Source organism: Cnephaeus nilssonii (genome assembly GCF_951640355.1).
Source record: "Cnephaeus nilssonii genome assembly, chromosome: 11".
In the NCBI taxonomy this organism is placed as follows: Eukaryota; Metazoa; Chordata; class Mammalia; order Chiroptera; family Vespertilionidae; genus Cnephaeus; species Cnephaeus nilssonii.
Window position 1 is genome coordinate 37,537,002 of NC_137082.1, and position 23,286 is coordinate 37,560,287.

Consider the following 23,286-nt stretch of genomic DNA (forward strand, 5'->3'; position numbering starts at 1 on the left):
AACCCAAACTAAAACTTCACTAAATATCCAGCATGGACCTGGCACACATGTTGCCTGATGACTGAAAATGCTGGGCATACGTAAGTGCATTACACATGTCAGACCGTTCAGTCCTCCAATAACTCCAGGGGGCAGCTTCTATTATCTCCACCAGCTGGAGATGGGAAGCAACACCCAGCGTCAGAGCTGGAGACGGCAGAACTGGAATTCAAAACCCACACTTGACTCCACAGTCCACCTTCCTGGTCCAGGCTGCTCCCTCTGGGGCTCTGTTGCCCTCACTCCTTCCATGGGTTTCCTAAAGGTGGTGACGTGGGCTTGAGAGCCTGAGGGGCTCAATAATCCCAGGAATGGGAGTCCAGCTTGACTCTCCTAACTACAGACACAAGAAGAAAGAACCTCAACAAGAGCTAAATAATTTCTTTCCCAGCTAGGATTTGCGGGTGCCCCCGTTTTCCATGTCCAGAATCAAACAAAAAAATCATACACAGGAATTATCGCTCCAAGTTTCCCAGCTCCTAAGTGGCCTGGGTTGCATAGAAACCATGTGCCTGCATTCTGCCAGCTCAGCTGAAGTGCAGAGGTGGGCACATGGGGCAGGGGAGAGCAGAGAGGCAAGGCGCGGGGCAGGTACAGGGCAGAGCAGGGGGTGGGGCCTGGAGTGTGGAGCAGGGGGTGGGGCTGCAGGGGGAAGTGGGTGGAGGGGATGCCAGCACCTCTTTAAGCCAGTTCCCCCAAGCTCAGCTTCGGAAACAGCCTCCTTGTCGTGGATCTTTTCACTGCGTGTCTGTCAAGGAACAGAGACAAGAAGGGTCAGTTCTGGTCACCAACACCCTGAGGGAAGGTGACAGGAGGTCACTCTGGGAACTGACCCCACCTGAGTCTCCTCTTGTGGAGCAGGAGTGATGCCAGCACTGACCTAACATGCTGATTGGCTATAATGCACCTCCCCTCCCCATAGGTATGTGATCCAGGCTTGGCCAATGGGAGCTCCAAGAGAGAACCCCAAGGAAACAGTCTGTTGAGAACTTAATCTGCATGTGGTGGCAGCTCCCAGGACTGTTGTTCAGTTGGCAGCAGAGATCTGGAGGTTCCTGCTCTGGGCTTGTCTCACTCTCGTTCCAAAGCAGGTCCCCACTTTTCTGTACCTGCATTGCCAGCCCTCGGGAGCCCCTAATAAAATCCTCTCCTGCCTCAGTTCCCCAGAATCAGTTTTCGTTGCAGCCACTGACTAACACACCATTTCCTCAGGCTGTCGTGAGAATTACACGGGATGATGGAAAGGACCTGTCCATTCCCTGTTTGGTTACTCGACGTGTTGCTATAAGGACAGTGCAGCTGAGGCTTAGGAGCAGTCTTCACCCTTGTGACCTAACTGATCTCCACAACCAGGGCTGGGCCAAGGCAGAGAACGTGGTTCTCATTTTACCAATGCGGCCACGGGGGCCCAGAGAGGGCGAGTGCCTTGCCCAAGATCACGTGGCTAGTTAGAGGCCCTGCCCTTCAGAAAGGCACATACGAAACCTAAAGAGGGCCAGGGGCCTGGCCAAGAATACAGACACCCAGCCCTTCTCCCAGACATGGAAGGATGAAGCTGGCAGAGGGTCCTTCCAAGTCCCAGACCACAGGCTTGGATGTGACCTGTGCGACCGGGTTAGCATCCTCCTTGTCACATCCTCCCCAACTGAGGGACTTCCCAGTGTAGCCACGAGCCAAAGAACATGGATGGCTTGCTACCCTACTCACCTCTTTCCAACTGTTGTCCTGCTTCTCCAAGTCTGAGTGCTTCAGGACCCAGGGGTCAGCAGCCTTCTGCAGCTGGGCAAGGGTGAAGAGGGCGGTCAGTGGTGGGCACAGCTGGTGAGCAGGGCCCCGCTCTGTGCTGGGCCACTCCCCAGGCTCTGCTTTACAGCCTGGAGAACCCAGATCATGGACTAGAAGCCACCTTCACAGTGGGCAGCAGCTCTGAGTCACCATCGAGGTGGACTTGAGAAATGACCATAAAAGCAACCACTGATGGACATCCTTATAGATGACATTATATTTAACTGGAAGCCTGGTGCATGACATTCATGTACTGGTGTGTGTGTGTGTGTGTGGGGGTCCCTCAGCCCAGCCTGCGCCCTCTTGCAGTCCGGGACCCCTTGGGGGATGTCCGCCTGCCATAGAGGTGGGAAAGGCTCCCGCCACCACGGCTGCGCTCGCCAGCCGTGAGCCCAGCTTCTGGCTGAGGCTCCCCCTGTGGGAGCGCACTGACCACCAGGGGGCAGCTCCTACATTGGGCGTCTGCCCCTGATGGTCAGTGTGCGTCATAGTGACCGGTCGTTCTGCCGTTCAGTTGATTTGCATATTACGGTTTTATTATATAGGATACTATACACTGTAATACAGTTGTTACAATGTTAATTCATGCTACAATTTCTGGAACAGCTAAACCAGCTAAGCAGCAGCTGCATCACATCAGGGTGGTGTCTTCCTACCAGGAATGCTAAAGAGCAGATAAACTGAACGACAACAGCCTCTACACCCTGTTGTGAAAGCTCTCTATCAAAGAGGAAAAGTGTAAACAATATGTACATTACGATTTAATTAATGATTTAAAAATATAAATTTAGCAAGAAAGGGAGGGAGTGGGTTGGAATAAGCTTTTGCAATATGTGGGTCTTATATAAAGATGAAGTCCTGATTTAGGTAATTAAAATAAAAAGTAAAGCAGCCCTAACTGGTTTGGCTCAGTGGATAGAGCGTCGGCCTGCGGATTGAAAGGTCCCAGGTTCGATTCCGGTCAAGGGCATGTACCTTGGTTGCGGGCACATCCCCAGTAGGGGGTGTGCAGGAGGCAGCTGATCGATGTTTCTCTCTCATCGATGTTTCTAACTCTCTAACCCTTTCTACCTTCCTCTCTGCAAAAAATCAATAAAATATATTAAAAAAAAAAAAAAAGTAAAGCAAAGGGAAAAGCCAAAATAAAGAGGGGAGCATAGCAGCCCGCTAAGCTGGATGCATGATGTGAACTGTAGTGGGCATAATGTTCAGCGATTGCTTTTCCTATCTCCCTCTTTGGGTCGGAGGACTCCAATTTTCCCGTGGGGGCCCACCCTTGGTTCTTCCCTCTTGGTTCCTGGGTTTTGGCAGGCTCCAGGGATGGGCACACGACTCACACCTAGCCAATCAGAGCCTTGTGGGAAAGGACAAGTCTTTCCACCGCAGTCACTAAGCGGTGAGGATATGAGCACAAAACTAACAGTGGCCATATTTGAGGACAGCTTGCTTAAGAAAAACACACAGAGGAAAGCAAGTCTGAGAGACTGGCAGAGAGAAAGACGCAGTTCCTCCTGTGTTCTCTGAGCACCTGGATGCAGCTCTGCCTGAAGGAGCGCCTACCCCAGGCCTTTTTCCACAATGACTGCCCCTGTGGCTTGAGCCAGCTTGGGCTGGGACAGGCCTCACCTGGCTCAGGCGGTTCTGCAGCTCCTTTACCTGCTGCTCCACCTGCTGCTTCTCACCCTGGAGCCGTTCCACTAGCTGCAGCTTCTCCTGGCTCCAGTTGCGCTCGCTGACCTGCAGCTGCCGCGTCAGCTCCATGACAGCGCTGTAGGACTCAGCCAGGAGGTGCTGCTGCTCCTCCCGCTCCCTCTGGAGGGCGGCCTTCCACTCGGGCCCTGTCCGGTCCCCAGCGCCCTTCCCGGCCTTCAGCTCTATCTGTGGAAGGAAGAGCAAATTGGATGCTGGCATCAGGAGGCCCCACCTCTCTGCTCTCTTGCCCTCTTTCCCTCCAGGACACCAGCAGGGGGCAGGGGAGAGAGTTCCCTGGGAGGACTCCTCACTCAGAACTAACCCCTCCTCCCAAGCAAGGCTCGTGGAACTCTTTCTACCCACCCAGCTCAGTGCTAAGGGCTTTTCAGGCATTTATTATCTCAGTACCCTCATGCAAACTCAGCAAATGACTACTACTTTTGATATTTTACACAGGAGGAAGAGGTTGAAGAGGTTAAGTTACTTGTTCCAGTTCCCATAGCTATAAAATGGCAGGTTCCTATTAATTGCTTCTCATACTTTACAACTCTTACCTGTGGTACAGAGTTTACAGTGAGTGGGGACATGCACCCAAAGTCATGTCATGAATGCGTGCAGGAATCCCTCTAGCGTGATGGCTTTCTCAGCCTCAAACCTTGGGGTGGCAGGAGGTGAATAGACAACCTCAAGAATTAAGGCACCCCCAAGTCCCCCAGGCTGTGGTCTGGGATCTTAACCCTCATGGGGCCAGCAAGGTTCCCCGTGGAGGGGAGCACCTAAAACGGCTGGGTCAGGAGGGGGAGGGGCTGGCACAAACAGTGGACACTGTGCAGATGGGGCAGGAGCTGTGAGATCTGCAGGGAGGGTCAGGAGGAGAGCATGATGGCTCGGGGCAGCCAGAATCTGAGCATTTGGAAGGTGAGATCGTGATCGTGGGAGTCAGGAGGGGCAGAGGTTTGGGGAGTGAGGGTCAGATCTGCCCCTGACGAGCTGAGTGACCTTGGGAAACTTAACTCCTCTCTGCCTGTTTTGTCACTTGTCCAGCAGAGATAATGAGTGCACTCACCTCCAAGGGGCCATGACGCTGGACGGTAGCCTGCAGCAGGGGCAGGCTGGAGGAAGCCAGACCCTGCCGAGTTGTGGCGGGGCTAGAGGTGGTTAGAGCACTCTCTCTGAGTGGCAGGAAGTCCACCCCCTCACGGCAAAAACCAGAGCGGGGCAGCAACCTGCCTCCAGGTACACAGCAGAGACCGAACCCCCAGAGCTCCTGGTTGAGGCTCCTTTGGTCATGCTGGGTTGTGGGGAGAGGAGCCCCTCAGTTTGAGCAGAGGAAGCAGAACAGAGCCAGGAAGCAGGGGGTTAAGGGGCTCCTTATGAGGGGAGGAAGGGAAGCATGAGGACAGCAGGCAGCGGAAGTCCAGGTGTGTGTGTGAAGGATGTCACCAGGTACAGACAGGCACTTACGCTTGGACATCCTGCTCCCAGATCCCACAGCTGAGGGCTGCGCCGAGACAGGACAAGGGGGAGATGTCTCTGTCAGGCGGGAGACTCACCTGGGTGGTATGACTCTTGAGCTCTGCACGCTCCGTCTCCCAGGTGGCCTTGGCCTTGGCAAACTGCTGCTGAAGCTCAGTCAGACCACGGCGTTCATCCCGGAGCAGCCAGCACAGCTCCTTGAGTGTCACCTTCATGTCGGCCAGTGTCTTAATGTACTCATTGGGCTGCAGACAAGGGCGAGGCCTGGGTCAGGAGCGTTTAGAGGGGCTGCGAGGGGAGCCTGGGCTGGGAACACGCACCCGAAGTCCAGACTGGGACCCTACCAGGCCTCAGGCGAGGCCCACACCCTCACTAGGACATCTCACCCATGGCAGTTTAGCCCTAAGATTTCTGAGCTGAGTCATCTCAAGCCTGGCCACATCCTAGGCCAGTGGTCGGCAAACCGTGGCTCGTGAGCCACATGCGGCTCTTTGGCCCCTTGAGTGTGGCTCTTCCACAAAATACCACGGCCTGGGCGAGTCTATTTTGAAGAAGTGGCGTTAGAAGAAGTTTAAGTTTAAAAAATTTGGCTCTCAAAAGAAATTTCAATCGTTGTACTGTTGATATTTGGCTCTGTTGACTAATGAGTTTGCCAACCACTGTCCTAGGCCAACATGTATGCCAGCCTCACATAAATAAAAACCCTGCAGTTATAGCCATAATGACGCTGCCTAAATCTGAACCGGGCCCTGGCTTCTCTGAGGCCCTGCAGTGTCTAGGTCCTGGATCCTTCTCCTTGCCCAGGATTCTTTCTGACCCACTGTGTGCCAGATAAGGGGTCCGAACCATGGAGCCTCCCTGAATGCCTGATTTGGTCCCAAATCTCTTCTCTTTGGCCCATGGCTTGTTTCCCACCCGTACCCAAGCTCACTGTGTGTGCCCTGGGAGCCTGACCCCGTTGTTCTCTCTACCCCTGGCTTGATTTGAGAGTTCCTGACTCCAGACCACAAGGTCCATCTTCATATGACTCCAGCCTGATGTCCTCATCTCCACTATGTACATTCCAAAATGCAAGGAATCCCAGAATACCTTGCCACACCTCTGCACACACAGTTCTCTTGGTCCAGAATAGTCTTCCCCTCATTCTCTATTAGGCAAACTCCTATTCATCCTTCAAAACCCACCACCACATAGCCCTAGCCAGTTTGGCTCAGTGGATAGAGCGCCGGCCTGTGGTCTGAAGGGTCCCAGGTCCGATTCAGGTCAAGGGCACATGCCCAGGTTGCAGGCTTGATCCCCAGTAGGGGGCATGCAGGAGGCAGCCGAGCACTGATTCTCTCTCATCATTGACGTTTCTATTTCTCTCTCCCCCTCTCCCTTCCTCTCTGAAATCAATTAAAAAATATAAAAAATACCCCCACCACCAATAACCACTTCTCTGTGACACTGTCCGCTACACTCCCAACAGAATTAATTGTTCTCTTGTCTGTGACCCCACAGTCCACCATCTGGCCCCCCGTCACTGCCCTGGGATGATGTATATACCCCACAACACTGAGCATCTGGGGCCAGTGACCAGGCAATAACCCTCTGCAGCTCTGGTGCCCAGTACAAGATAGATCAGAGGAGGTAGCAGGAAGTGGTCATTAAGTAGACAAAGAAAGAAATGGACAGGACAGGACTGGGAGCAGGCTGAGCACAAACCGTGTTTTGGGTCCAGCTGTCCCCCATGCAGGTCTTGTTATCAGAATGCTGGGCATTTAATTCCTCTTCCTCCATTAGCAGGTACAGCTCCTTCATGCTATTTACCTAGTTTTTAAAAAAAACAATCACACTCATCAAACGGGTGGGAAGGCATCAGGCCTGGGGGTCTGACCCTCAGGAGGAGGGGATTCAGGCTAGTGGCCCAGACAGAAAGTGGACTGAACAGCCAGACTGGAAGACAGAACTGTGGTGCAGGATGGCTCAGAGGCATCCAGCTGAGCACCGATTCCCCACATTTTAACTCTGACCCCTGGGCGCCATCTAGACCGGGAGCACAGCTGGAGAGTCAGGCACTTCTGGCCTCCCACCATCTCTCTACCCCAAACACCATGAGGCGTCTCTGAAAGCTACTCAGAAATGACATGCTGTCAGGCCAGGTCAAAGTAGGCACAGTGGCTGGAATAAAAAAGACACAGGTACCCCATGATTATAGAAAAGGGAACCAGAGGTTTAGGTTGACAGAAAGGAGATTTCCTGGGAGGCAGGGTTTGTTGCTGATGGAATCTGAGCAGCAGTCCAGGCCTGGCCAGGGAGACCAGGGTACTAGTTCAGGATAGGAATGAAGCAGAAGGGAGCCACCTTCTGACTGGGGTGCACATTCATCATTCACTCAACAAATGTTTATTGAACTCCTACCATGTGCCAGGCTTTGTGCTCAGAACTGGGGATACACCCGTGAGCAAGAGAGACAAAAAAAAAACCCTTTAGCTTCTATTCCAGTAACAAGAAAACAAACAAATATGTGAAATGTATGAAATGTCATTAAATATGTGGAATGTCACATAATAATAGGCGCTATGGAAAAAAAGAGACCAAGAAAAGGAGCTAGGGTGTGCTGTGCCTGGGCGGTCAAGGAAGACCTTGGAGACAAGGTGATACTTGGGCCACGTCCTGAAGGAGGTCAGAGAATAAGCTGCGAGCTTAACTGCAGGTTGAGAATTCCAAGAAAAAGGACAAAACCAATGCAAAGGCCCTGAAGGGGGAACACGTCTGTCTGAGGAAGTGAGGGGAGTACAGGGCTGGTGGAGCAGGCCACTGCAGAACTCTGGCTTCTTCTCCGGGTGAAATGGTAGCCAGGGGAGGAGGGACACCAGCCCGACTTTCAGTTTCACAAATCCCTCTAGGTGTCACCTGGAGATGTAGGGCAGCAACAGAGCCCCATGTCACACAACTCCCAGGGCACCATCCACACGGAGTACATGCTGCCTGGTACCTCCCTGTACCCGTGTGAATATAAGATGCTTGGCGGAAGGGTACAATGGCAGAAGGAGAGAGACGGGTGAGGAGGCTACTGTGACAATCCAGACAAGATGTGATGATGACTCAGATGGGGGTGGGGAAGTGCAGCTGGGTCAGATTCCGAATAGATTCACAATGTGCAGGAACGGCCATGGAAGCCATCAGCCGGGAGGAGCTCCCCCAGGGAGTAAGTACAGGTGAAGGAGAAATGCCGCCTGAGGGCTGAGTCCCGGGGACTCTGACGTTCAGCGGTCAGGTCAGGGAGAACAGGAGGGCCCAGCCAAGGAGATGGAGAAGGAGCAACCAGTGAGGCGGAGGAAAAACCAAGCGCGTGTCCTAGAAATCACATGAATGAGGGTTTCTAGGGTCAGGAAGGCGCAGAGGCTGGAAAGTGTGTGTGTGTGTGTGGGGCGGGGGAGACAGGGCCTGGATAAAGAAACACCCCAATTCTGTCCCCGGCCACGAGTATTTAAATATACAATCTTCTATCTATACACACAGGTACACAACTCTTTCTCTGAAATCCTTGGGGTCAGGCGTGCTTGGAACTCATAATTAATTGGGATTTAGAAGAATAATATGGCACTTACACTCTATCCTCCTATATAATAAAAGCCTAATATGCAAATTGTCCCCTTGACCGGGAGTTCCACCAGGGGGCAGGGCCAGCCAGTCAACCGCCTGTGGCCTTTTCCCCCAGCCGGCCAGGCCCCCAGCCAGCGGTGACAGCAGGCAGCGGGGGGAAGGGAGGCCCCGGCTGGCAGCCAGCAGCCACTAGGGACTCTACCTGTGCATGAATTTCGTGCACTGGGCCTCTCGTATTGTATAACAACCCAGGTAAAGTCTGGTGTAACACCCTATGCTCCAAGACACTAGTATTTCCCCTATAAACATATGAATATTAACATGAAATGGAATAAATAAAGGTTTTGCTATCAAATGAAAGTCAGGCAAATTTTTTGCAAGCTTGGGCTAGACCAGAGGTACCTGTACCCAAAAGGCCAAGGTAAGCAGTGCCGACTCAGCTGGGTGTGACTGAGGTATGATGCCCTTACGTGCTCCCTCCTCTCGGCAATGTTAGTGCCGACGATGGGGCACAGGGGCTTTGAGGAACAAAGGATCCTGCACAGGCTGAGGGCCATGGGAGTCCTTCCCAGAGTTCCACTCCTCATGTTTCCTGCCATATCCAAATACTACCTCTACGCTCATGAATGTTTTTAAGTCAACCTACTCCTTCTAGTTAAATAAATATGTCTAAAAAAGGAAAGTATTATTACTACAAGTGGAAAGCCCCAGTGCTATATATCGAAGGTAACATAAAAAATAAAATAGGTATATTCATAAGTCAAACATAAACAATAAAAAATGAACTACTTCTACATGCAAAACATGAATGAATCTCAAAACTTATAGTGAGCAAAAGAAGGCAGACACAAAAGACTACCTGCATTGACATAAACTTCTACAATAGGCAAAAGTAATTGATGGTGTAAGAAAGCAGAACTGTGCTGACTGCTGGGGTGGACATATTGACTGGGGCACTAGAAATGTGCTCTGTTGTGACCAGTGGGGGCTACACAGGTGTACACTATACAACTTCATCACGTGTAACTTAAGATCTGTGCACTTTACTGTGTGTAAGTTATACTTAAAGGAGTAAAAAAAAATTAGTGCACACTATACTTGCATATAATGGAATATCAACAGAACTAGATTATTAAAATCACCTACATATTCTTGCCTGCTGAAGACTCTGAGGTTTTGTTAAAAAGGGAAATGAATAAGAATTAGAGACCTACCAGCCCCCCAAGGAGATTTTCTCCCGCTGAGGCCAGAACCCAGTCTATCTTCTTCACCACGGGATCCCCAGCACCTGCCACAGCACCCAGTAAAGAGCTGGCTCTCACAAACAGATGCTGAATGAAGCCTGCAAGCTGATGGCTTGTATAGGAGCCTCAGGGCTGTGCCGATGCCAGCTGGGTGTCCCTCTGGTCCTATCAACCCCATACCACCCTCGACCCGGTCCCAGTCCCAGAGGAAACATACCTCAAGGAAGTCATCCCCCTCGCTGGGCAAAACCTTGCCCTGGCGCCAGCGCTTGAGGAACCACCTGAGCTTCATGAAGAGCAGCAGGAAGTTGTGCTTGAACTGCTGGGACTCCTGCACCAGCATGTTCTTCTCCTGGCTCCAGAATTTCTGCTCCAGCCTGCGCTGGAGGCTCAGGCTCTGCAGCTCAAACTCCCGCCTCAGGAGCGCCCTCTGCTGGTCCTCCTTCAGCTTCGAGGTGAACAAGAAGAGCATGAGCAACCCAGCTGTCTTCCTGGGCACTACCTCACCCCATTCCAGGCTTTTGACAAGGGCAGTGAAGAAAATCTGGGTGGTGTTTGTTGGTGATTCCTGCCAGGAATTCCACCACTAGCAGCTCATTCTGTTGAGCTAAACACTGCCCTCTGCTACTCCAGGGAAGAGGAACTCATAAAGTCAACAGCAATCAGTTACTGAATCAGTGAAAACAGCTGGGATTTGAATTCAGCTCTGTTTGATTATAAAAACCATGACATAATCTAATAAGCATGTACTTCGTGCCAATGTTTCGCATGAACTCACATTTAATGAGGAACTTGGGAGGGTGAGCAATGAAGGCAGGGAGGGGTAAGGGCATGCTGGGAGTGACGAAGACTGAGCAATGTAATATCCTAGAGAAAGCAATGCCATGTCACGGCTAAGAGGGAGCCAGAGACCCTGATTAGAATCCTGGCCCCACTTTGCCTGGATGTGCAACCCTGGGCAAAAGTACTTCAGCTCTCTGGGAATCAGTTTCCCCATCAGTAAAATGGGGACACAGCATAAGGGAAGACCTGAGGATTAAAGGACATAATGTGTGGAAAGTGCATTACACAGGCCTGACATACTGGTACAGCAAGGGCTTAATAAATGCTTTCTATTAGTAGGATTAGCATCTTGATTACCAGCCAGACTTATGGCCTTTCGGCTACAGATTTTCAGCTCTGATGGGGGTAGTACTTCATAGACAGGAAATTGAGACTCAGAGACGAGACAGGAGGTCACAAAGGCAGCCAATGACCAGCCCCGGATTCCAGCACAGCACAGCTAATGTGTGATCACATGTGCAGCGACACTCCACAACCATGAGGCAGGAAGACTCAGGTTTTCCCTGACATTCTTGCCTTCTTAAGACATGTGGACCTCTGAGATTTCTGCCTTCAAATGAGGGAAGGGAGGCTGGAGTAAGTGTAGGTCGGGCATTGAGCACCACGCACCTGGACCATTTTCTGGTTGAAGTTGTCAGCCTCCTCCTTCCGTAGCTGCCGCTCCTGGGAGAGCTGTTCTTGTAGGCCCCGGAGGCTGTCGTGGGCCTCGGCCAGCACCAGCTGCAGCTCCTTGATCTGGGGTAGGGAAGAGGGCCATGAATAATGAGGAGGGAGAGAACAAGAGGAGGGGAGAAGCTGTAGTCAGAGGACAACAGTCGTAGGAGAGCAACAGCAGTAAGTCAGACCCAAGCTGTCCTTCAAGTACAAATCGGGCACAATGGCTGACCCTACCTCAGCAGTTCATGATGATGATGAAACAAAACAGTGCGCGCCAAATCTAGCTATTACAATTTTAACTTGATAATGTGTCTTTTTAAAATTTATTTGAAGAAAATAATTTACTGTGGAAACTGAATTTGATTTGCAAAAATGTTCACTAGCTCATTGTTTATAACTGCAAAAGTTACAACTTAGTAATGATGAGAATCAATATATGTGTTAAAGGTAAAATCCATTAACTATATCCTTAAGGGTGGTGCCCTTTATTGTATGTACATTATCATATTATTATATGTATATTATATAATGTTATACTTCAATAAAGAGTTTAAAAAGATGTATCTCAATAGAAAAACATGAGCCGAAACCGGTTTGGCTCAATGGATAGAGCGTCGGTCTGCGGACTGAAAGGTCCCAGGTTCAATTCCGGTCAAAGGCATGTACATTGGCTGCGGGCACATCCCTGGTGGGGGGTGTGCAGGAGGCAGCTGGTCGATGATTCTCTCTCATCGATGTTTCTGGCTCTCTATCCCTCTCCCTTCCTCTCTGTAAAAAATCAATAAAATATATATTTTAAAAAAATAGAAAAACATGAAGGGCATGGACACGCACTAAATGTTAAGAGTAGTTAACTACGTGATAATCTTATGATCTTGGCTTTCTTCTTTGTATCTTTATGCAATGGTGCTTAGGGAGTGTGTTGTAGCTATCTGCTTCTATGTAATAAAATCTTAAGAAAACAACAATAAAACTCTACATTTTCACGGGAAATTGCGCTTATAAGTATTTGTAGCTAAACAGGCAAAACTAACCTATTCTGTTAGAAATCAGGATGGTGACTGGAAGAGGACATAGAGGACTCCTGGGCAGGGCATGCTTGTTTATTCATCTGCTTGCTGATTACACAGGAGTGTTCAATTTGCGGAAATTATTTGAGCTGTCCACTTACAATGCAAGTGCTTTTCTGTATTTACACTTCACTTTAACATGTTTTATGTATTTCTAATAACTGAGGGAAATGTTTATGGTGTCATGTTAAGCAGGAGGAAGAAAAAGGAAATGTCAGTTCCACCCTTACACAAACCTTCCCAGGCGTGGCAAAATGTCCCTCTCTGAAAAAAATACACGTTTTTTATCTGGCCAATAATGTGGAAATTTGGCAATGGAAGGCACTGACTTGAGGTTTATCTTATACTCCTGTTTTGTATGAAAAATCCTTGTAGGGCTAGATCTGCTATCTCTAGGGTTCTCCGTGAACTCAGTACCCAACACAGTGCCTGGCAAATGGTAACTGATCAATAAGGAGTGGTTGAATGAAACAATAATCGAATGCGTGCAGGACTTCATTTTCTCTGCAGGTGAGCTGGCCTATTTCCTTTTCTCAGAAAATGAGAACTAAATATCTCCTGACTCCGCCCCTCCCCCTTTGGGCCACGGCTGCTAGGAAACTCTAACCACTGAGAGAATTTGATCTTTCAACTTCAAGGGAGCTACTCGCTCTGCATAGATTGCCTATTGGCCTTCCTGGGACTCCAAAGTGCCTTCCCAGGAATGCTCAGCGGAAAAGAATGCTCAGGTTAGGGCACACACAGGGCTCTCCATGGTTCGGGACTCTCAGGCAGGTCATCCAAGGCAGTCTATCGGACCCTTTTCTTTTCTTTTCAATTCTTTATTGCTGAAAGTATTACGTATGTCTCCTTTTCCCCCATTGACCTCTCCCAGCCTGCTCCCACCTCCCACCACAGGCCCTCACTCCCCTATTGTGTGATAGGACCCTTCTCTTGCAGGTTTGGGAAGGGCTTGGAACCACTCAGAAGTCCTCAAGGATCAGAGAATCCTAGCAATTCTACAGCCACTACCAACTCGAATCCTCCCATGTTACAGACGGGAAAGCCGCATCCGAGTAAGACCACGTCCCTGCCCAGAGTCACACAGTCACAATGGGAGGTCCCTAAAGCCCAGTGATGTGCCATCCTCTGCTGGAACTGGCTTCCGGCAATCCTCCTCCTCTTCCTCCTCCTCACCCAGCATGGACCAGGCTAACGCTGAGGCTTTTTGTATACTTAATACTTTCAACACACTATGAGGGATCGCTTTATTTTAAAGGCGAGAAACTGAGGATCAGAGAGGTCAAGTGATTTACAGACAGTATACAGTGGACCCACAATTTGAACCCAGTCGCCTGACAGTAGAGACTGCTGCCTTCCTGTACATAAATCAGTGGCTCCATTAAATGCCATAAATTATTGAGTTTATAAGCTTCCTTTTATCAGGCCATGAGAACGGCCTGAACTTCCGTGTTTCCCTTTTTGTCCTGGCTTCCAGGAAGCTTGAAACCAAATGGAATACTCAAAAACCCCTATCATCACCAGCTAAGATTCCCCATGGATCCTGCTGCTTTTGGGAAGCCCCAGACACTCTCTTCCTCCCCACCCCGCTGCTTGCTCAGGGTCAGGCCCACCTCAGAGGCGTAGGAATCATTGTCTTCAGCTCGGTAAGGCCTGAAGCTCCGGCTGGGGTCGGGCTTGGAGTCCAAGTCGCCAGTGCGGAAGGCCTCTCGTATCCTGGGCTCCCATTCCGGCAGGTCCCTGAAGTCAGGTGGCTGCACCTAGAGGCGCAGGCAGAAGAGACCACAATAACCAAGGGGATGAGCCCCGAGGGGTGCCAGAAACAGCCCCACCCAGGCCTCTGGGCTCTGCCAGAGGCTCTGACCACCCACCTGAGGGCTGGGACCTCTGTGGCCCAGACCTAGCCCTGGTCAGGGCACTGCAACCACTCCATGAATGTCTGCTGACGGGATGAATGACTGGGTAAGTGGAAAGTGAAACTCTGATTCTGTGAGTGTCTGTCCTGTGCCTAAATCTCTGAGCCAGCCTCAACTATCCTACTACATGTGCAGGCCCAGCTCGTTCCTACCTCAAAAAGAACCAAGAGGGGGACCTAACATGGGGCAGTCTGCTTGCTTAAACAAGCAACACCAACAGGACTCCGATTAAATAAATTATGGCACCACTACATTGTGTAGCTGTGAAAAAGAAAAGAGCCAAATCTCTCCATATAGACACGGCAAGACCCATCCCATTGCTCTTAGGATGGAGCTCAAACCTTCCCGATGCTCTCTGCAGCCCAGCCTCGTTCCTCCTCTTAGTTCCTGGACACACCACGCTCCCTCCGGCCGGCCACGACGCCTTGGCACACAGGCTGTTCCCTCTGCTCAGAACATTCTTCCCCTGGTAACCCACCCTTCTGGTCTCAGCTCCGGTCAGAGGCCTTCCCTGACCCAGGGTCTACGTCAAGTTCCTTGTTCATAGAACCAAGTACTTCTCCTTGAAAGCCCTCACCTCAGTTTGTAATTTCACACTCACTGGCATCTTTTTATTAACATCTCTCTTCCCTGCTAGATGATATGGGCGGGGGGTGGGAGGCAGGACTCCTATCTGTTTTTGCTTAACATGGCACCTCCAGCGCTGAACACAAAAAGTGCATGAACAATAAATACAGCATCATAAGTAAATGAACCAACAGATACATGGCACGAGACAAATAAGTTGTGTGGTAACAGCAGGTATAACAAAAGACGATATGGGTGAAAAAAATAAATATATGAGAGTCTATGTAGAGAGAGATTGAGAAGGGCCTGCTGTGGTGATGGAGTATTATAGATCTACTCTCCTTGACACATACAGCTACTGAGAACTTGAAATGTGGCTATTGCGACTGAGGAACTGAATTTTCAATTGTATGTAATTTTTATTAATTTAAATTTAAGTAGCCACATGTGGCTAGAGGCCACTGTATTGGCCAGAGCTGCTCCAGACTGTTAAAAGCAGACCCGTAAGGAGTGAGAAGCCGCGAAGAGGAGGCTTACATCTTTTTTTTTAGTATGTTTTTTTTTGTGTGTGTTTTTTAGGCAGAGAGGAAGGGAAAGGGAGAGTTAAAAACATCGATGATGAGAGAGAATCACTGACTGGCCACCCCCTGGGGATCGAGCCGGCAACGCGGTCATGTGCCCTGACTGGGAATTGAACCTGCGACCTGCGACCTCTTGGTGCATAGGACTATGCTCAACCACTGACCCACTCCGGTCGGGACGAGGCGTTCATTATTTACTCGGGTGCTTCTGAAACGCTTTGAATGTTTATGGACTACTCTGTCAATAATGCTTTTTAGGGGGACAAATACATTTGCTATTTTAATTTTTCTAAGTAGTATTGCGTGGACATCCAGACCTTATACAAGGTCGTTCACTATCTTTAGAAAGCCACGTTTCTGGCCTTGGCATATGACCTGAAGAAAAGTTCTTTGTTTCAATAACACTCAGTTTAAAATACAAAATTGTGAAAGAAACAAGAAAAGAAGAAAGGGCAACCTGAAAAAAAAAGGGCAGGGCCTCAGAATCAAGCCCTATATCTATAAATAGTAAGGGAGTAAGGAATTTTGGCATATGCACTCAATGAGATTGTATCCAGTAAAGAGAATTAACAAACTCTTGCCACATGGGACAACGAACATGTGGTGAGTGAAGGAAGCCAGGCACAAATGTGTACTGGATGAGTCAATTATATAAACTTCAAAGACAGACCAAACGAAATCAAGAGGATACCCTTGGGAAGGGGCACTGGGGGTGCATAGGGGCATGAGGAGGGGTGCTGGTCGTCTTCTAGTCCTTGTTCTGGGCAGTGCTTCTACGAACACAGTGATTGTGCTCACCTTGGGAAAATCCTGAGCTCTACGCCTGGGCTCTGGGTACCCCTCTGTACATTGTGGCTCAGTAAAGAAGGTTCTATCAAAGAAAAGCAACAGGGCCTGTGACGTGGACCTCTTACCTGGAAGTCTGAGCCAAGGTCTTTGGCCAGAAGAATCTCCTTGGAGGGTCCCTGGGAGCCCAAGGGGGTCAGCGACGAGAAGGGCTCTTGCGCCTCCTTGGCAGAACTCCCAAGGACCGCGTCTGCCTTCCGCGTGAAGGCGTTAAGCTCCTGCTGCAGCATGCTCAGCCGGACCAGGATGGCATGGATGAGCTTGGTGTCCCTGGGGCCCTCGCTGTTGTCGGGGGCCTCGTGCAGCCGGAAGTCGGCACACTCGTTGTCCAGATAGAGGCGGAGGCCAGCTGAGAAGCCGTTGGCATCGGCCACCAGGATGTCAATGGCCTTGCTGACCAGGGCGGCCTGCTCCCTCAGACCAGGCAGCACCTCGGCCTCCCTGGCTCTGCAAAGCCGGGTGGCATGGGGGCCATGGGCCTCGCCCAGGGCAGCGGGCACGCACTGGGCAGAGTCCCCCGCCTCGGCGTCCGTCTCCAGCATCGGCCGTGTTCTCTGGCAGGAGGCAAGGTCGCAGCGCTGCAGGTTGGACAGGAGCACGCGGTTCTCGTACTGGAGCTTCTTGACTTTGCCACTGAGCTCACCGATCTGCAGTTTGGCGGCCGCCAGCTCCTCCTGCGAGGGCTCGCTGAGCACGGAGCAGCTGTCCTCGGACAGCGTCACGTCCAGCTCGTGCTCTGAACGGTATTTGGCCAGCTCACTCAGCAGCAGCTTGTTCTGGTCCTCGAGTTCGGCCGAGGAGCGCCGCAGCAGCTCGGCCTCCTCCTCCACGAACTGCAGGTGCCGCCGCAGTTCTGCCAAGCTCTCCCCACACTCGCTGCCGCCCAGCGCAGAGAAGGCCAGGCGGGCCTCCGGACCCCCACCGCTGCCTCCGTGATCCTTCATGTCGTCCATCTCGGCCCGCAAGCCTCGGTTCTCCACCTCCAGCTCCACGATGCGGCGGCTCAGCAGGTTGGCCTCCTCCTCCACCAGCTTCAGATGCACCTTCAGCTCGGTCTCCCGCGAGTGGGGTGCATCTGCCAGCTCCTCGGCCGACAGGGCGCTGTCTAGGTCACCGTAGAGCGAGCGGTACTTGAGCAGCTCCTCCTTCATGCTGTCGTTTTCCTTGACCAGCTTGGTGAGCTTCTTGCACATGAGGGCCGACTCCTCCTTTGCAAAGTGCAGCTGGCACTTCAGGTCGGCACTGTCCTCCTGGGGCCCGATGGGCACAGGGACAGAGAGGACCCAGGAAGATTAGTGTTAGGAGCCATATACCAGCCATAGCATCTCTGGGAGCACCGACTATGTGCTGGGGACACAGGAATAAAGCAGAGGAAGCCCCAACCTTCAAGGAGCTGGGGGTCCAGAGGGAAGCAGAGAGGGGAACGCTGATAAAGCAGCAACGATAGAGCACCACACGTAACCTGGGGAGTCCAGGAGGGCTTCCTGGAGTAGGCAACATTTTTTGCCAAGGTGACTATTGCTGTTACTACCACTACTAACATGACTACGACAATTTCCTCACCTATAAAATGGGACAATAACACCCCCTCCCTCACAGAGCCATGGAGAGGATTAAATGAGATAATGTATGAAAAATGCCTGGCACCCCGACAATCCAGCACTTGAGGCTAACGGTATCCTATGCCCGGCCTATGCTACATATACCACTTTATCCATCTGAGTGTGTGAGAACCACGGGTTCAGGGCACGGTTTTGGGAAATGAAGTGGACAGCAAGGCTAAGAAAAGGAACAAGGGGAGGATGGAATCAAAGCTAGAGAGGGGCGAGGATCTCTGAGAAACCCCCAGGCCACATGGAGTGAGGCCTTAGGCCTTAAGACTAAAACCTGCCAGCAGGGGCTACACTGGGGTCTGTGGGGACTGCTGGGAAGTACCTGCACCGAAGGCTTCTTGTCTGTCTTTCCCAAGGAACGCGTTCCTCTTTTCTTCAAGGAATGCTGGAGGAAGAGTAAAATAAAGTCAGCACTGAAAGCTCAGGAGGGTGATGTGCATCCAAAGAGAAGTCACAGAGCCTATAGTTTCACTGAGGGCCCCCTCCCCCGCCCAGCCCAGCCCAGCCATCTCCAGGCCTTGACCAGCACCAACTGCTGAGCCAGAGGGACTCCCAAGACCACCCAGTCGGTTGCAAATGGGGGACAGGCCAGAAGCACTTCAGGAGATGATTCTGAACACACCTGCCCAGGGAGCCTCCCCTCTCTCCCACCACCACTTTGGATCCAGTTGGCCTGGCTAAGACCCGGATATCTGGGTTTCTGTTCTTGGCAGTCATTCACCAAAGACTTCCTGAGCACCTATTATGTGCTAGGCACAGACAGACAGAGAGAATACAGCAGGTGCCAAGACAGACGGGTATTTGGGGCGGATGCTCCATCCAGATCCCCCTTTCAGGACCGGCGCACTCGTCCTCCCCCACTGCTAAGACCTCAACGTTGAGTCCCCCTCACAACAATGGCCATTGACTGAGGGCAGCCCACATCCAGCGACTGGTCCACGCTCCACTGCCTCAACTCGGGGCAGCTCTAAGGGCCATCCAAGCTCCAGAGCTCCCCCTGAGACCGGCTGAGCCCCTGGCCTGAAGGCTCCACAGCCCCACTTCTCCCTCTGTTCCCTGATGGTGCTATTCCCAAGGGGGCCCTTCCAATAGTCTCTGCACGTAAAGCTCCACCTCCGAGGAAACCCTGTCCTCATGGAACTGGCATTCTAGTGGGACTTTAACTCAGAATGAATGAATATGGGTGCAACAAATCATAATCCACAGGGGCCTTGGAAATGATGAGGGACCGACCTCAATTTAAATTGTAAAAGTCTGCATGCAGATGAAAGGAAAATAAGACTATAACACATAGTCATGACTCAAAAATCCAGAAGTGATAGGGGAAGAAAACTGATACATTTGATCAGATAAGCAGAATGGACATGGAAAAATAACACATCTTAAGCAAAGTAAAAGTATAAATGACAACCTGGGAGAAATATTTGCAATTCATAACACTGACAAAGGGTCAATATCCTAAATAGGCAAAGAGCTTCACAAAATAGAGAATTAAAACAGCCAACAAACCTACAGAAAAAGGGGGTGGTGATATGAAAAACAGTTCTCAGTGGCTCCTAAGCATAGGAAGATGCTTAACGCTGCTCAATAGAGAAATGCAAACTCCAACTACACTGAGATACCATTTCTCACCTATCGTATTGGCAAAAATCCAAACATTTCACAATACCTTCTACCGAAGCTACAGAGAAACAGGAAGGCTTATACGTCTATATGGCAAGAATGGGAAATAGCACTCGCCCAAGGGGTTTCAAGGGGGAAAGGGTACAATAATCAGTACTGAAGTTTTGCCGTGTTTAAGAGTCATTCAGTTGGATGCATGATTCCACCGAGCACGTCTTCCTCACATTCACTGAGGCTGCTTCTGACTTTTCGGGCTGGGCAGGTATTTTTTGAGAATGCTCTCGTGTGGTTTGAATACATGAAGGGGAGAGCTACTGATCTAATCCAAGCCCTCCCTTTTCTGAAGGTGAGAGCCAGGTCCCACAGCAAATCCACAGCTGACCTGGGACCAGTTCTTGAAATAGCTCTAGATCTAGTTCCAAGGACTTGGACGGAGAAAATGGGCCTTCTTTGATGAGGTAGCAGGGTGGTTCGAAATCTGGGTGTACATGAGAATTACCTAGGGAACTTAAAGAAGAAGAAAAAAAAGCAACAATGCCCAAGGTCCCACCCCCTGAGATTCTGATATAATTGGTCCACTGTAGGTCGCAGACATCAGTATTTTAAAATAGCTCCCCAAGTGATTCTAATGTGCAGCCCAGGTAGAAACCACAGAGCCAGGAAGATGAACTCCAGATGGGCTCTTGAGTATTGTCTCCAAGTCCAATCAAATCCTAGACACCTTTTAAAATGCAAATGAGGCAGGTCTGCAGAGGCTGATATTTCAGATGCTGCGTACCAAGACTCGTTTTGTGGGGTGAGAGCCACAAAGCAAGTCCCTCCACAAACAGCCCTCCCCCCCCCCCCCCCCGCCCACCTCACAAATGGGGCCCAGGAAGGGTTGCTCCGAGGTAGAGTCCCGTGTGGAGTGGTTGAGGTGAGGGCGCTAGGTTGACGATCTGAGCTTGCGTATCAACAAGCTAAGTGGGAGGGGCTGTGACTTCGGCAAGAAGCTGAACTCTGGGAACCCCACAACACTGCATTTGTGATCCTGGGTGAGCCCCTTCTCCTCCCAGAAACTCTATTTTATCATCTATAACGGGGTGACCAGCCAAGGATTCAGTGACCAGAACCTCCTCAAGCACTGAGGACTCCCTGGAGGAAGAAAGTAGGTGACAGGAAGAGTAGCCAAGGGTCTCCAAAGGCACCCTGAGGTCCCAACCATCACATACACATAAAGGAATAAGATAACATACAGCCTAAAGCTGTTAAGAAGGATGGAGAGACAGTGAGATTCACTGATGTGGTAAAGACGTCTTGTAAAGGAAAGAAAGAACCTGCTAATCAAAATCTACAACCCAAGTGTCCACCAACCGATGAAGGATAAACAAAATGCGGCACATCCACACAAGGGAATATTGTTCAACCACAGAAAGAAATGAAGTCCTGACATAGGCTACAACATGTATGTACCTTGAAAACATCATGCTAAGTGACAGGAGCCAGTCACAAAAGGCTACATAGTTTATGATTCCATTTACATGAAATGTTCAGAATAGGCAAATCTAGGCAGCAAGTGGACAGATGAGTGGTTGCCAGTGGGGAACAGGGAGTGACTATGCTGGGTCCGGGGTTTCTTTTCGGGGTGATGAAAATGCTCTGGAATTAGAGTGGTGATAGTTTTACAGCTCCGAATCTTCCTCAAACCACAGAACCGTATACTTAAAAAAGGCCAACTTTATGGCATATAAATTATATCTCAATAAAGCTGTTATTTAAAAAAAGAAAGCATGTTATCATTTTTATAAAAATAAGATGTATACATGTGTGTGCACCCACATTGGGGGGCGGGGGGGGGGGAGACAGTCTGAAGAACATACAGCAGGCTGTTAACAATGAGGATATAGAAAACTTGCATTTTGCACTTTTGTTCCCACATGTTTTTGTTTTTTTGTGGGGTTTTTTGGAGGGAGGACATAGTCCTCCAGCATTTTTGTGTTTTTCTTTTTCATTTTATTTTTTTAAAAGTTAACATACAAAAATACATTCTCACTCTCAGTCTATACCATGCTGACAGAGAAGTCCCCCTGTGGACCCCACCCATTCTCCTACCCAACCTGAGGGTGACCACGGCCGCTGGAGCGCTTTCCCGGCCTCTGGCTCTGTGTTTAAGATACTGAAATAGAAGGTGCTCTTTCAGACTTTCTTTCCTTCCTATGTGTACTTGACTCTGTGATCTTTGACTTTTATAATAAGCACCTCAGGCAGAAGAAAACCCCAAAACACCCAGCATTTTAAAACAACAGTCTGTGTTCGTGCTACATTATTTTGTATATTACAGAAACTGTGCATATAATATAACCCCATCTTTATTTTAATATATATATATATATATATATATATATATATATATATATATATATATCTCGAGAGAGAGAAATATGCAATGTCTGAGCATAGAAAGAGGCCCAAAATGATACAAACTATGAAAACCAGTTTTTTTAAAGATGCAAACTAAACTGCTCATTTGAATCAGGAGCAGAACTGAGGGAGGTGGTGAGGGGAGGATTTCTTCTTTTCTTTTATGTGTGGCTGTGATTCCTTCTATTATCTTTTGGTAATGCATTCAAACTTCAAAAAGCACAGGAAGGAATGAGTGAACCCCTCACCAGTTCTCTTGCCCAAGGCAACCAGTGCAGCCAGAATCTGCCTCTCCACCCTCAGAGGTATGCCAGGCACGCCTTTATGTGTTTTTTTAAATGCTAGTTTTGCTTCACTGAGCTCCTGTTACCTTTTTTTAATTTAAAAATTCACATATACAGTCCTAGCCAGTTTGGCTCAGTGGATAGAATGTAGACCTGCAGACTGAAGGGTCCCAGGTTGAGACAGGTCAAGGGCACATGCCCGGGTTGCGGGCTCAATCCCCAGTAGGGGGCGTGCGGGAGGCAGCCGATCAGTGAATCACATCACTGATCTCTCTCTCTCTCTCTCTCTCTCTCTCCCCCCCTCCCTTCCTCTCTGAAATCAGTAAAAATATATTTTTTAAAAATGCATTTATACATATACATTTCAATGTCTGTGTGCGTATGAGTAGAAAAACTATATTGGGAGTACATATATCTCTCACCCAAACAGTTATTTGGTAATTAGAGTAATTTCCTCTGAATATTGAATTACAGGTGAATTTTTTCTCCTTACATGGTTGTATTTTCCTGTCTTTCTCTACTAAGCATATTTTACCCATTGGGTGGAGAGGGAAAGTTCGTAGTAAAATGTTTTCAAAGTGTACTTTCCCAAAGAAAAGTCACCGAACACCTTCCAACAGGCAGACAGGGAGCTCTGAGTGGCTAGAACCGCACCGGAAGGTGAGGGCAGTGGGCGGATCACAAACCTTTTCAGGGCCAGAGGGGTCCCGGCCTTGGCCGGTCGGAGCTGCCCCTTCCCCATCGCACCTAAGCCACGTGGGCTCCCACACTGCTCGGCGGCCCTGGAGGGAAAACAAGGCAGACTCACGGAGCACAGCCTTCCTCCCTCTGCAGGGCAGCAGCTGGCCAGGCAGCCTGGGGGCTTGTGGTCCCTCAAGGAGCCAGGGCCTGTCGGGGCCCCACGGTGGAGCCCCCAGGGGCAGATGGGAGGGTGAACAGGGCAGAGCTTGGGTACTAACAGGAATGCCAGTCCCACTGCCAGACCCCAAGAGCACACTCTGACCTGGCACGTGGCAGGCCCCTCCCCCCAACCAGCAACTCAGGAGGCCGCCTTTGAGCAGC

At 50.1% G+C, this 23,286-nt stretch overlaps 1 protein-coding gene across 2 annotated transcripts in view; it reads right to left on the minus strand.

Moving 5' to 3' along the window:
• Positions 1-23,286, minus strand: part of MTCL2 (microtubule crosslinking factor 2) — a 66,847-nt gene that overhangs the window by 11,980 nt on the left and 31,581 nt on the right. Inside the window, exons 4-13 of one of the 2 annotated variants that reach the window (XM_079785018.1) lie at positions 18,240-18,302; positions 16,373-17,554; positions 14,008-14,154; positions 11,277-11,402; positions 10,042-10,272; positions 6,697-6,801; positions 5,070-5,237; positions 3,481-3,702; positions 1,747-1,818; positions 717-787 (exon numbers count right to left, since the gene is read on the minus strand). In XM_079785018.1, coding sequence (XP_079641144.1) covers positions 717-787; positions 1,747-1,818; positions 3,481-3,702; positions 5,070-5,237; positions 6,697-6,801; positions 10,042-10,272; positions 11,277-11,402; positions 14,008-14,154; positions 16,373-17,554; positions 18,240-18,302 — 2,387 coding nt within the window. Of the gene's footprint in view, positions 1-716; positions 788-1,746; positions 1,819-3,450; positions 3,703-5,069; positions 5,238-6,696; positions 6,802-10,041; positions 10,273-11,276; positions 11,403-14,007; positions 14,155-16,372; positions 17,555-18,239; positions 18,303-23,286 lie in introns of both variants that reach the window. The other variant, XM_079785017.1, reaches the window with a different exon arrangement.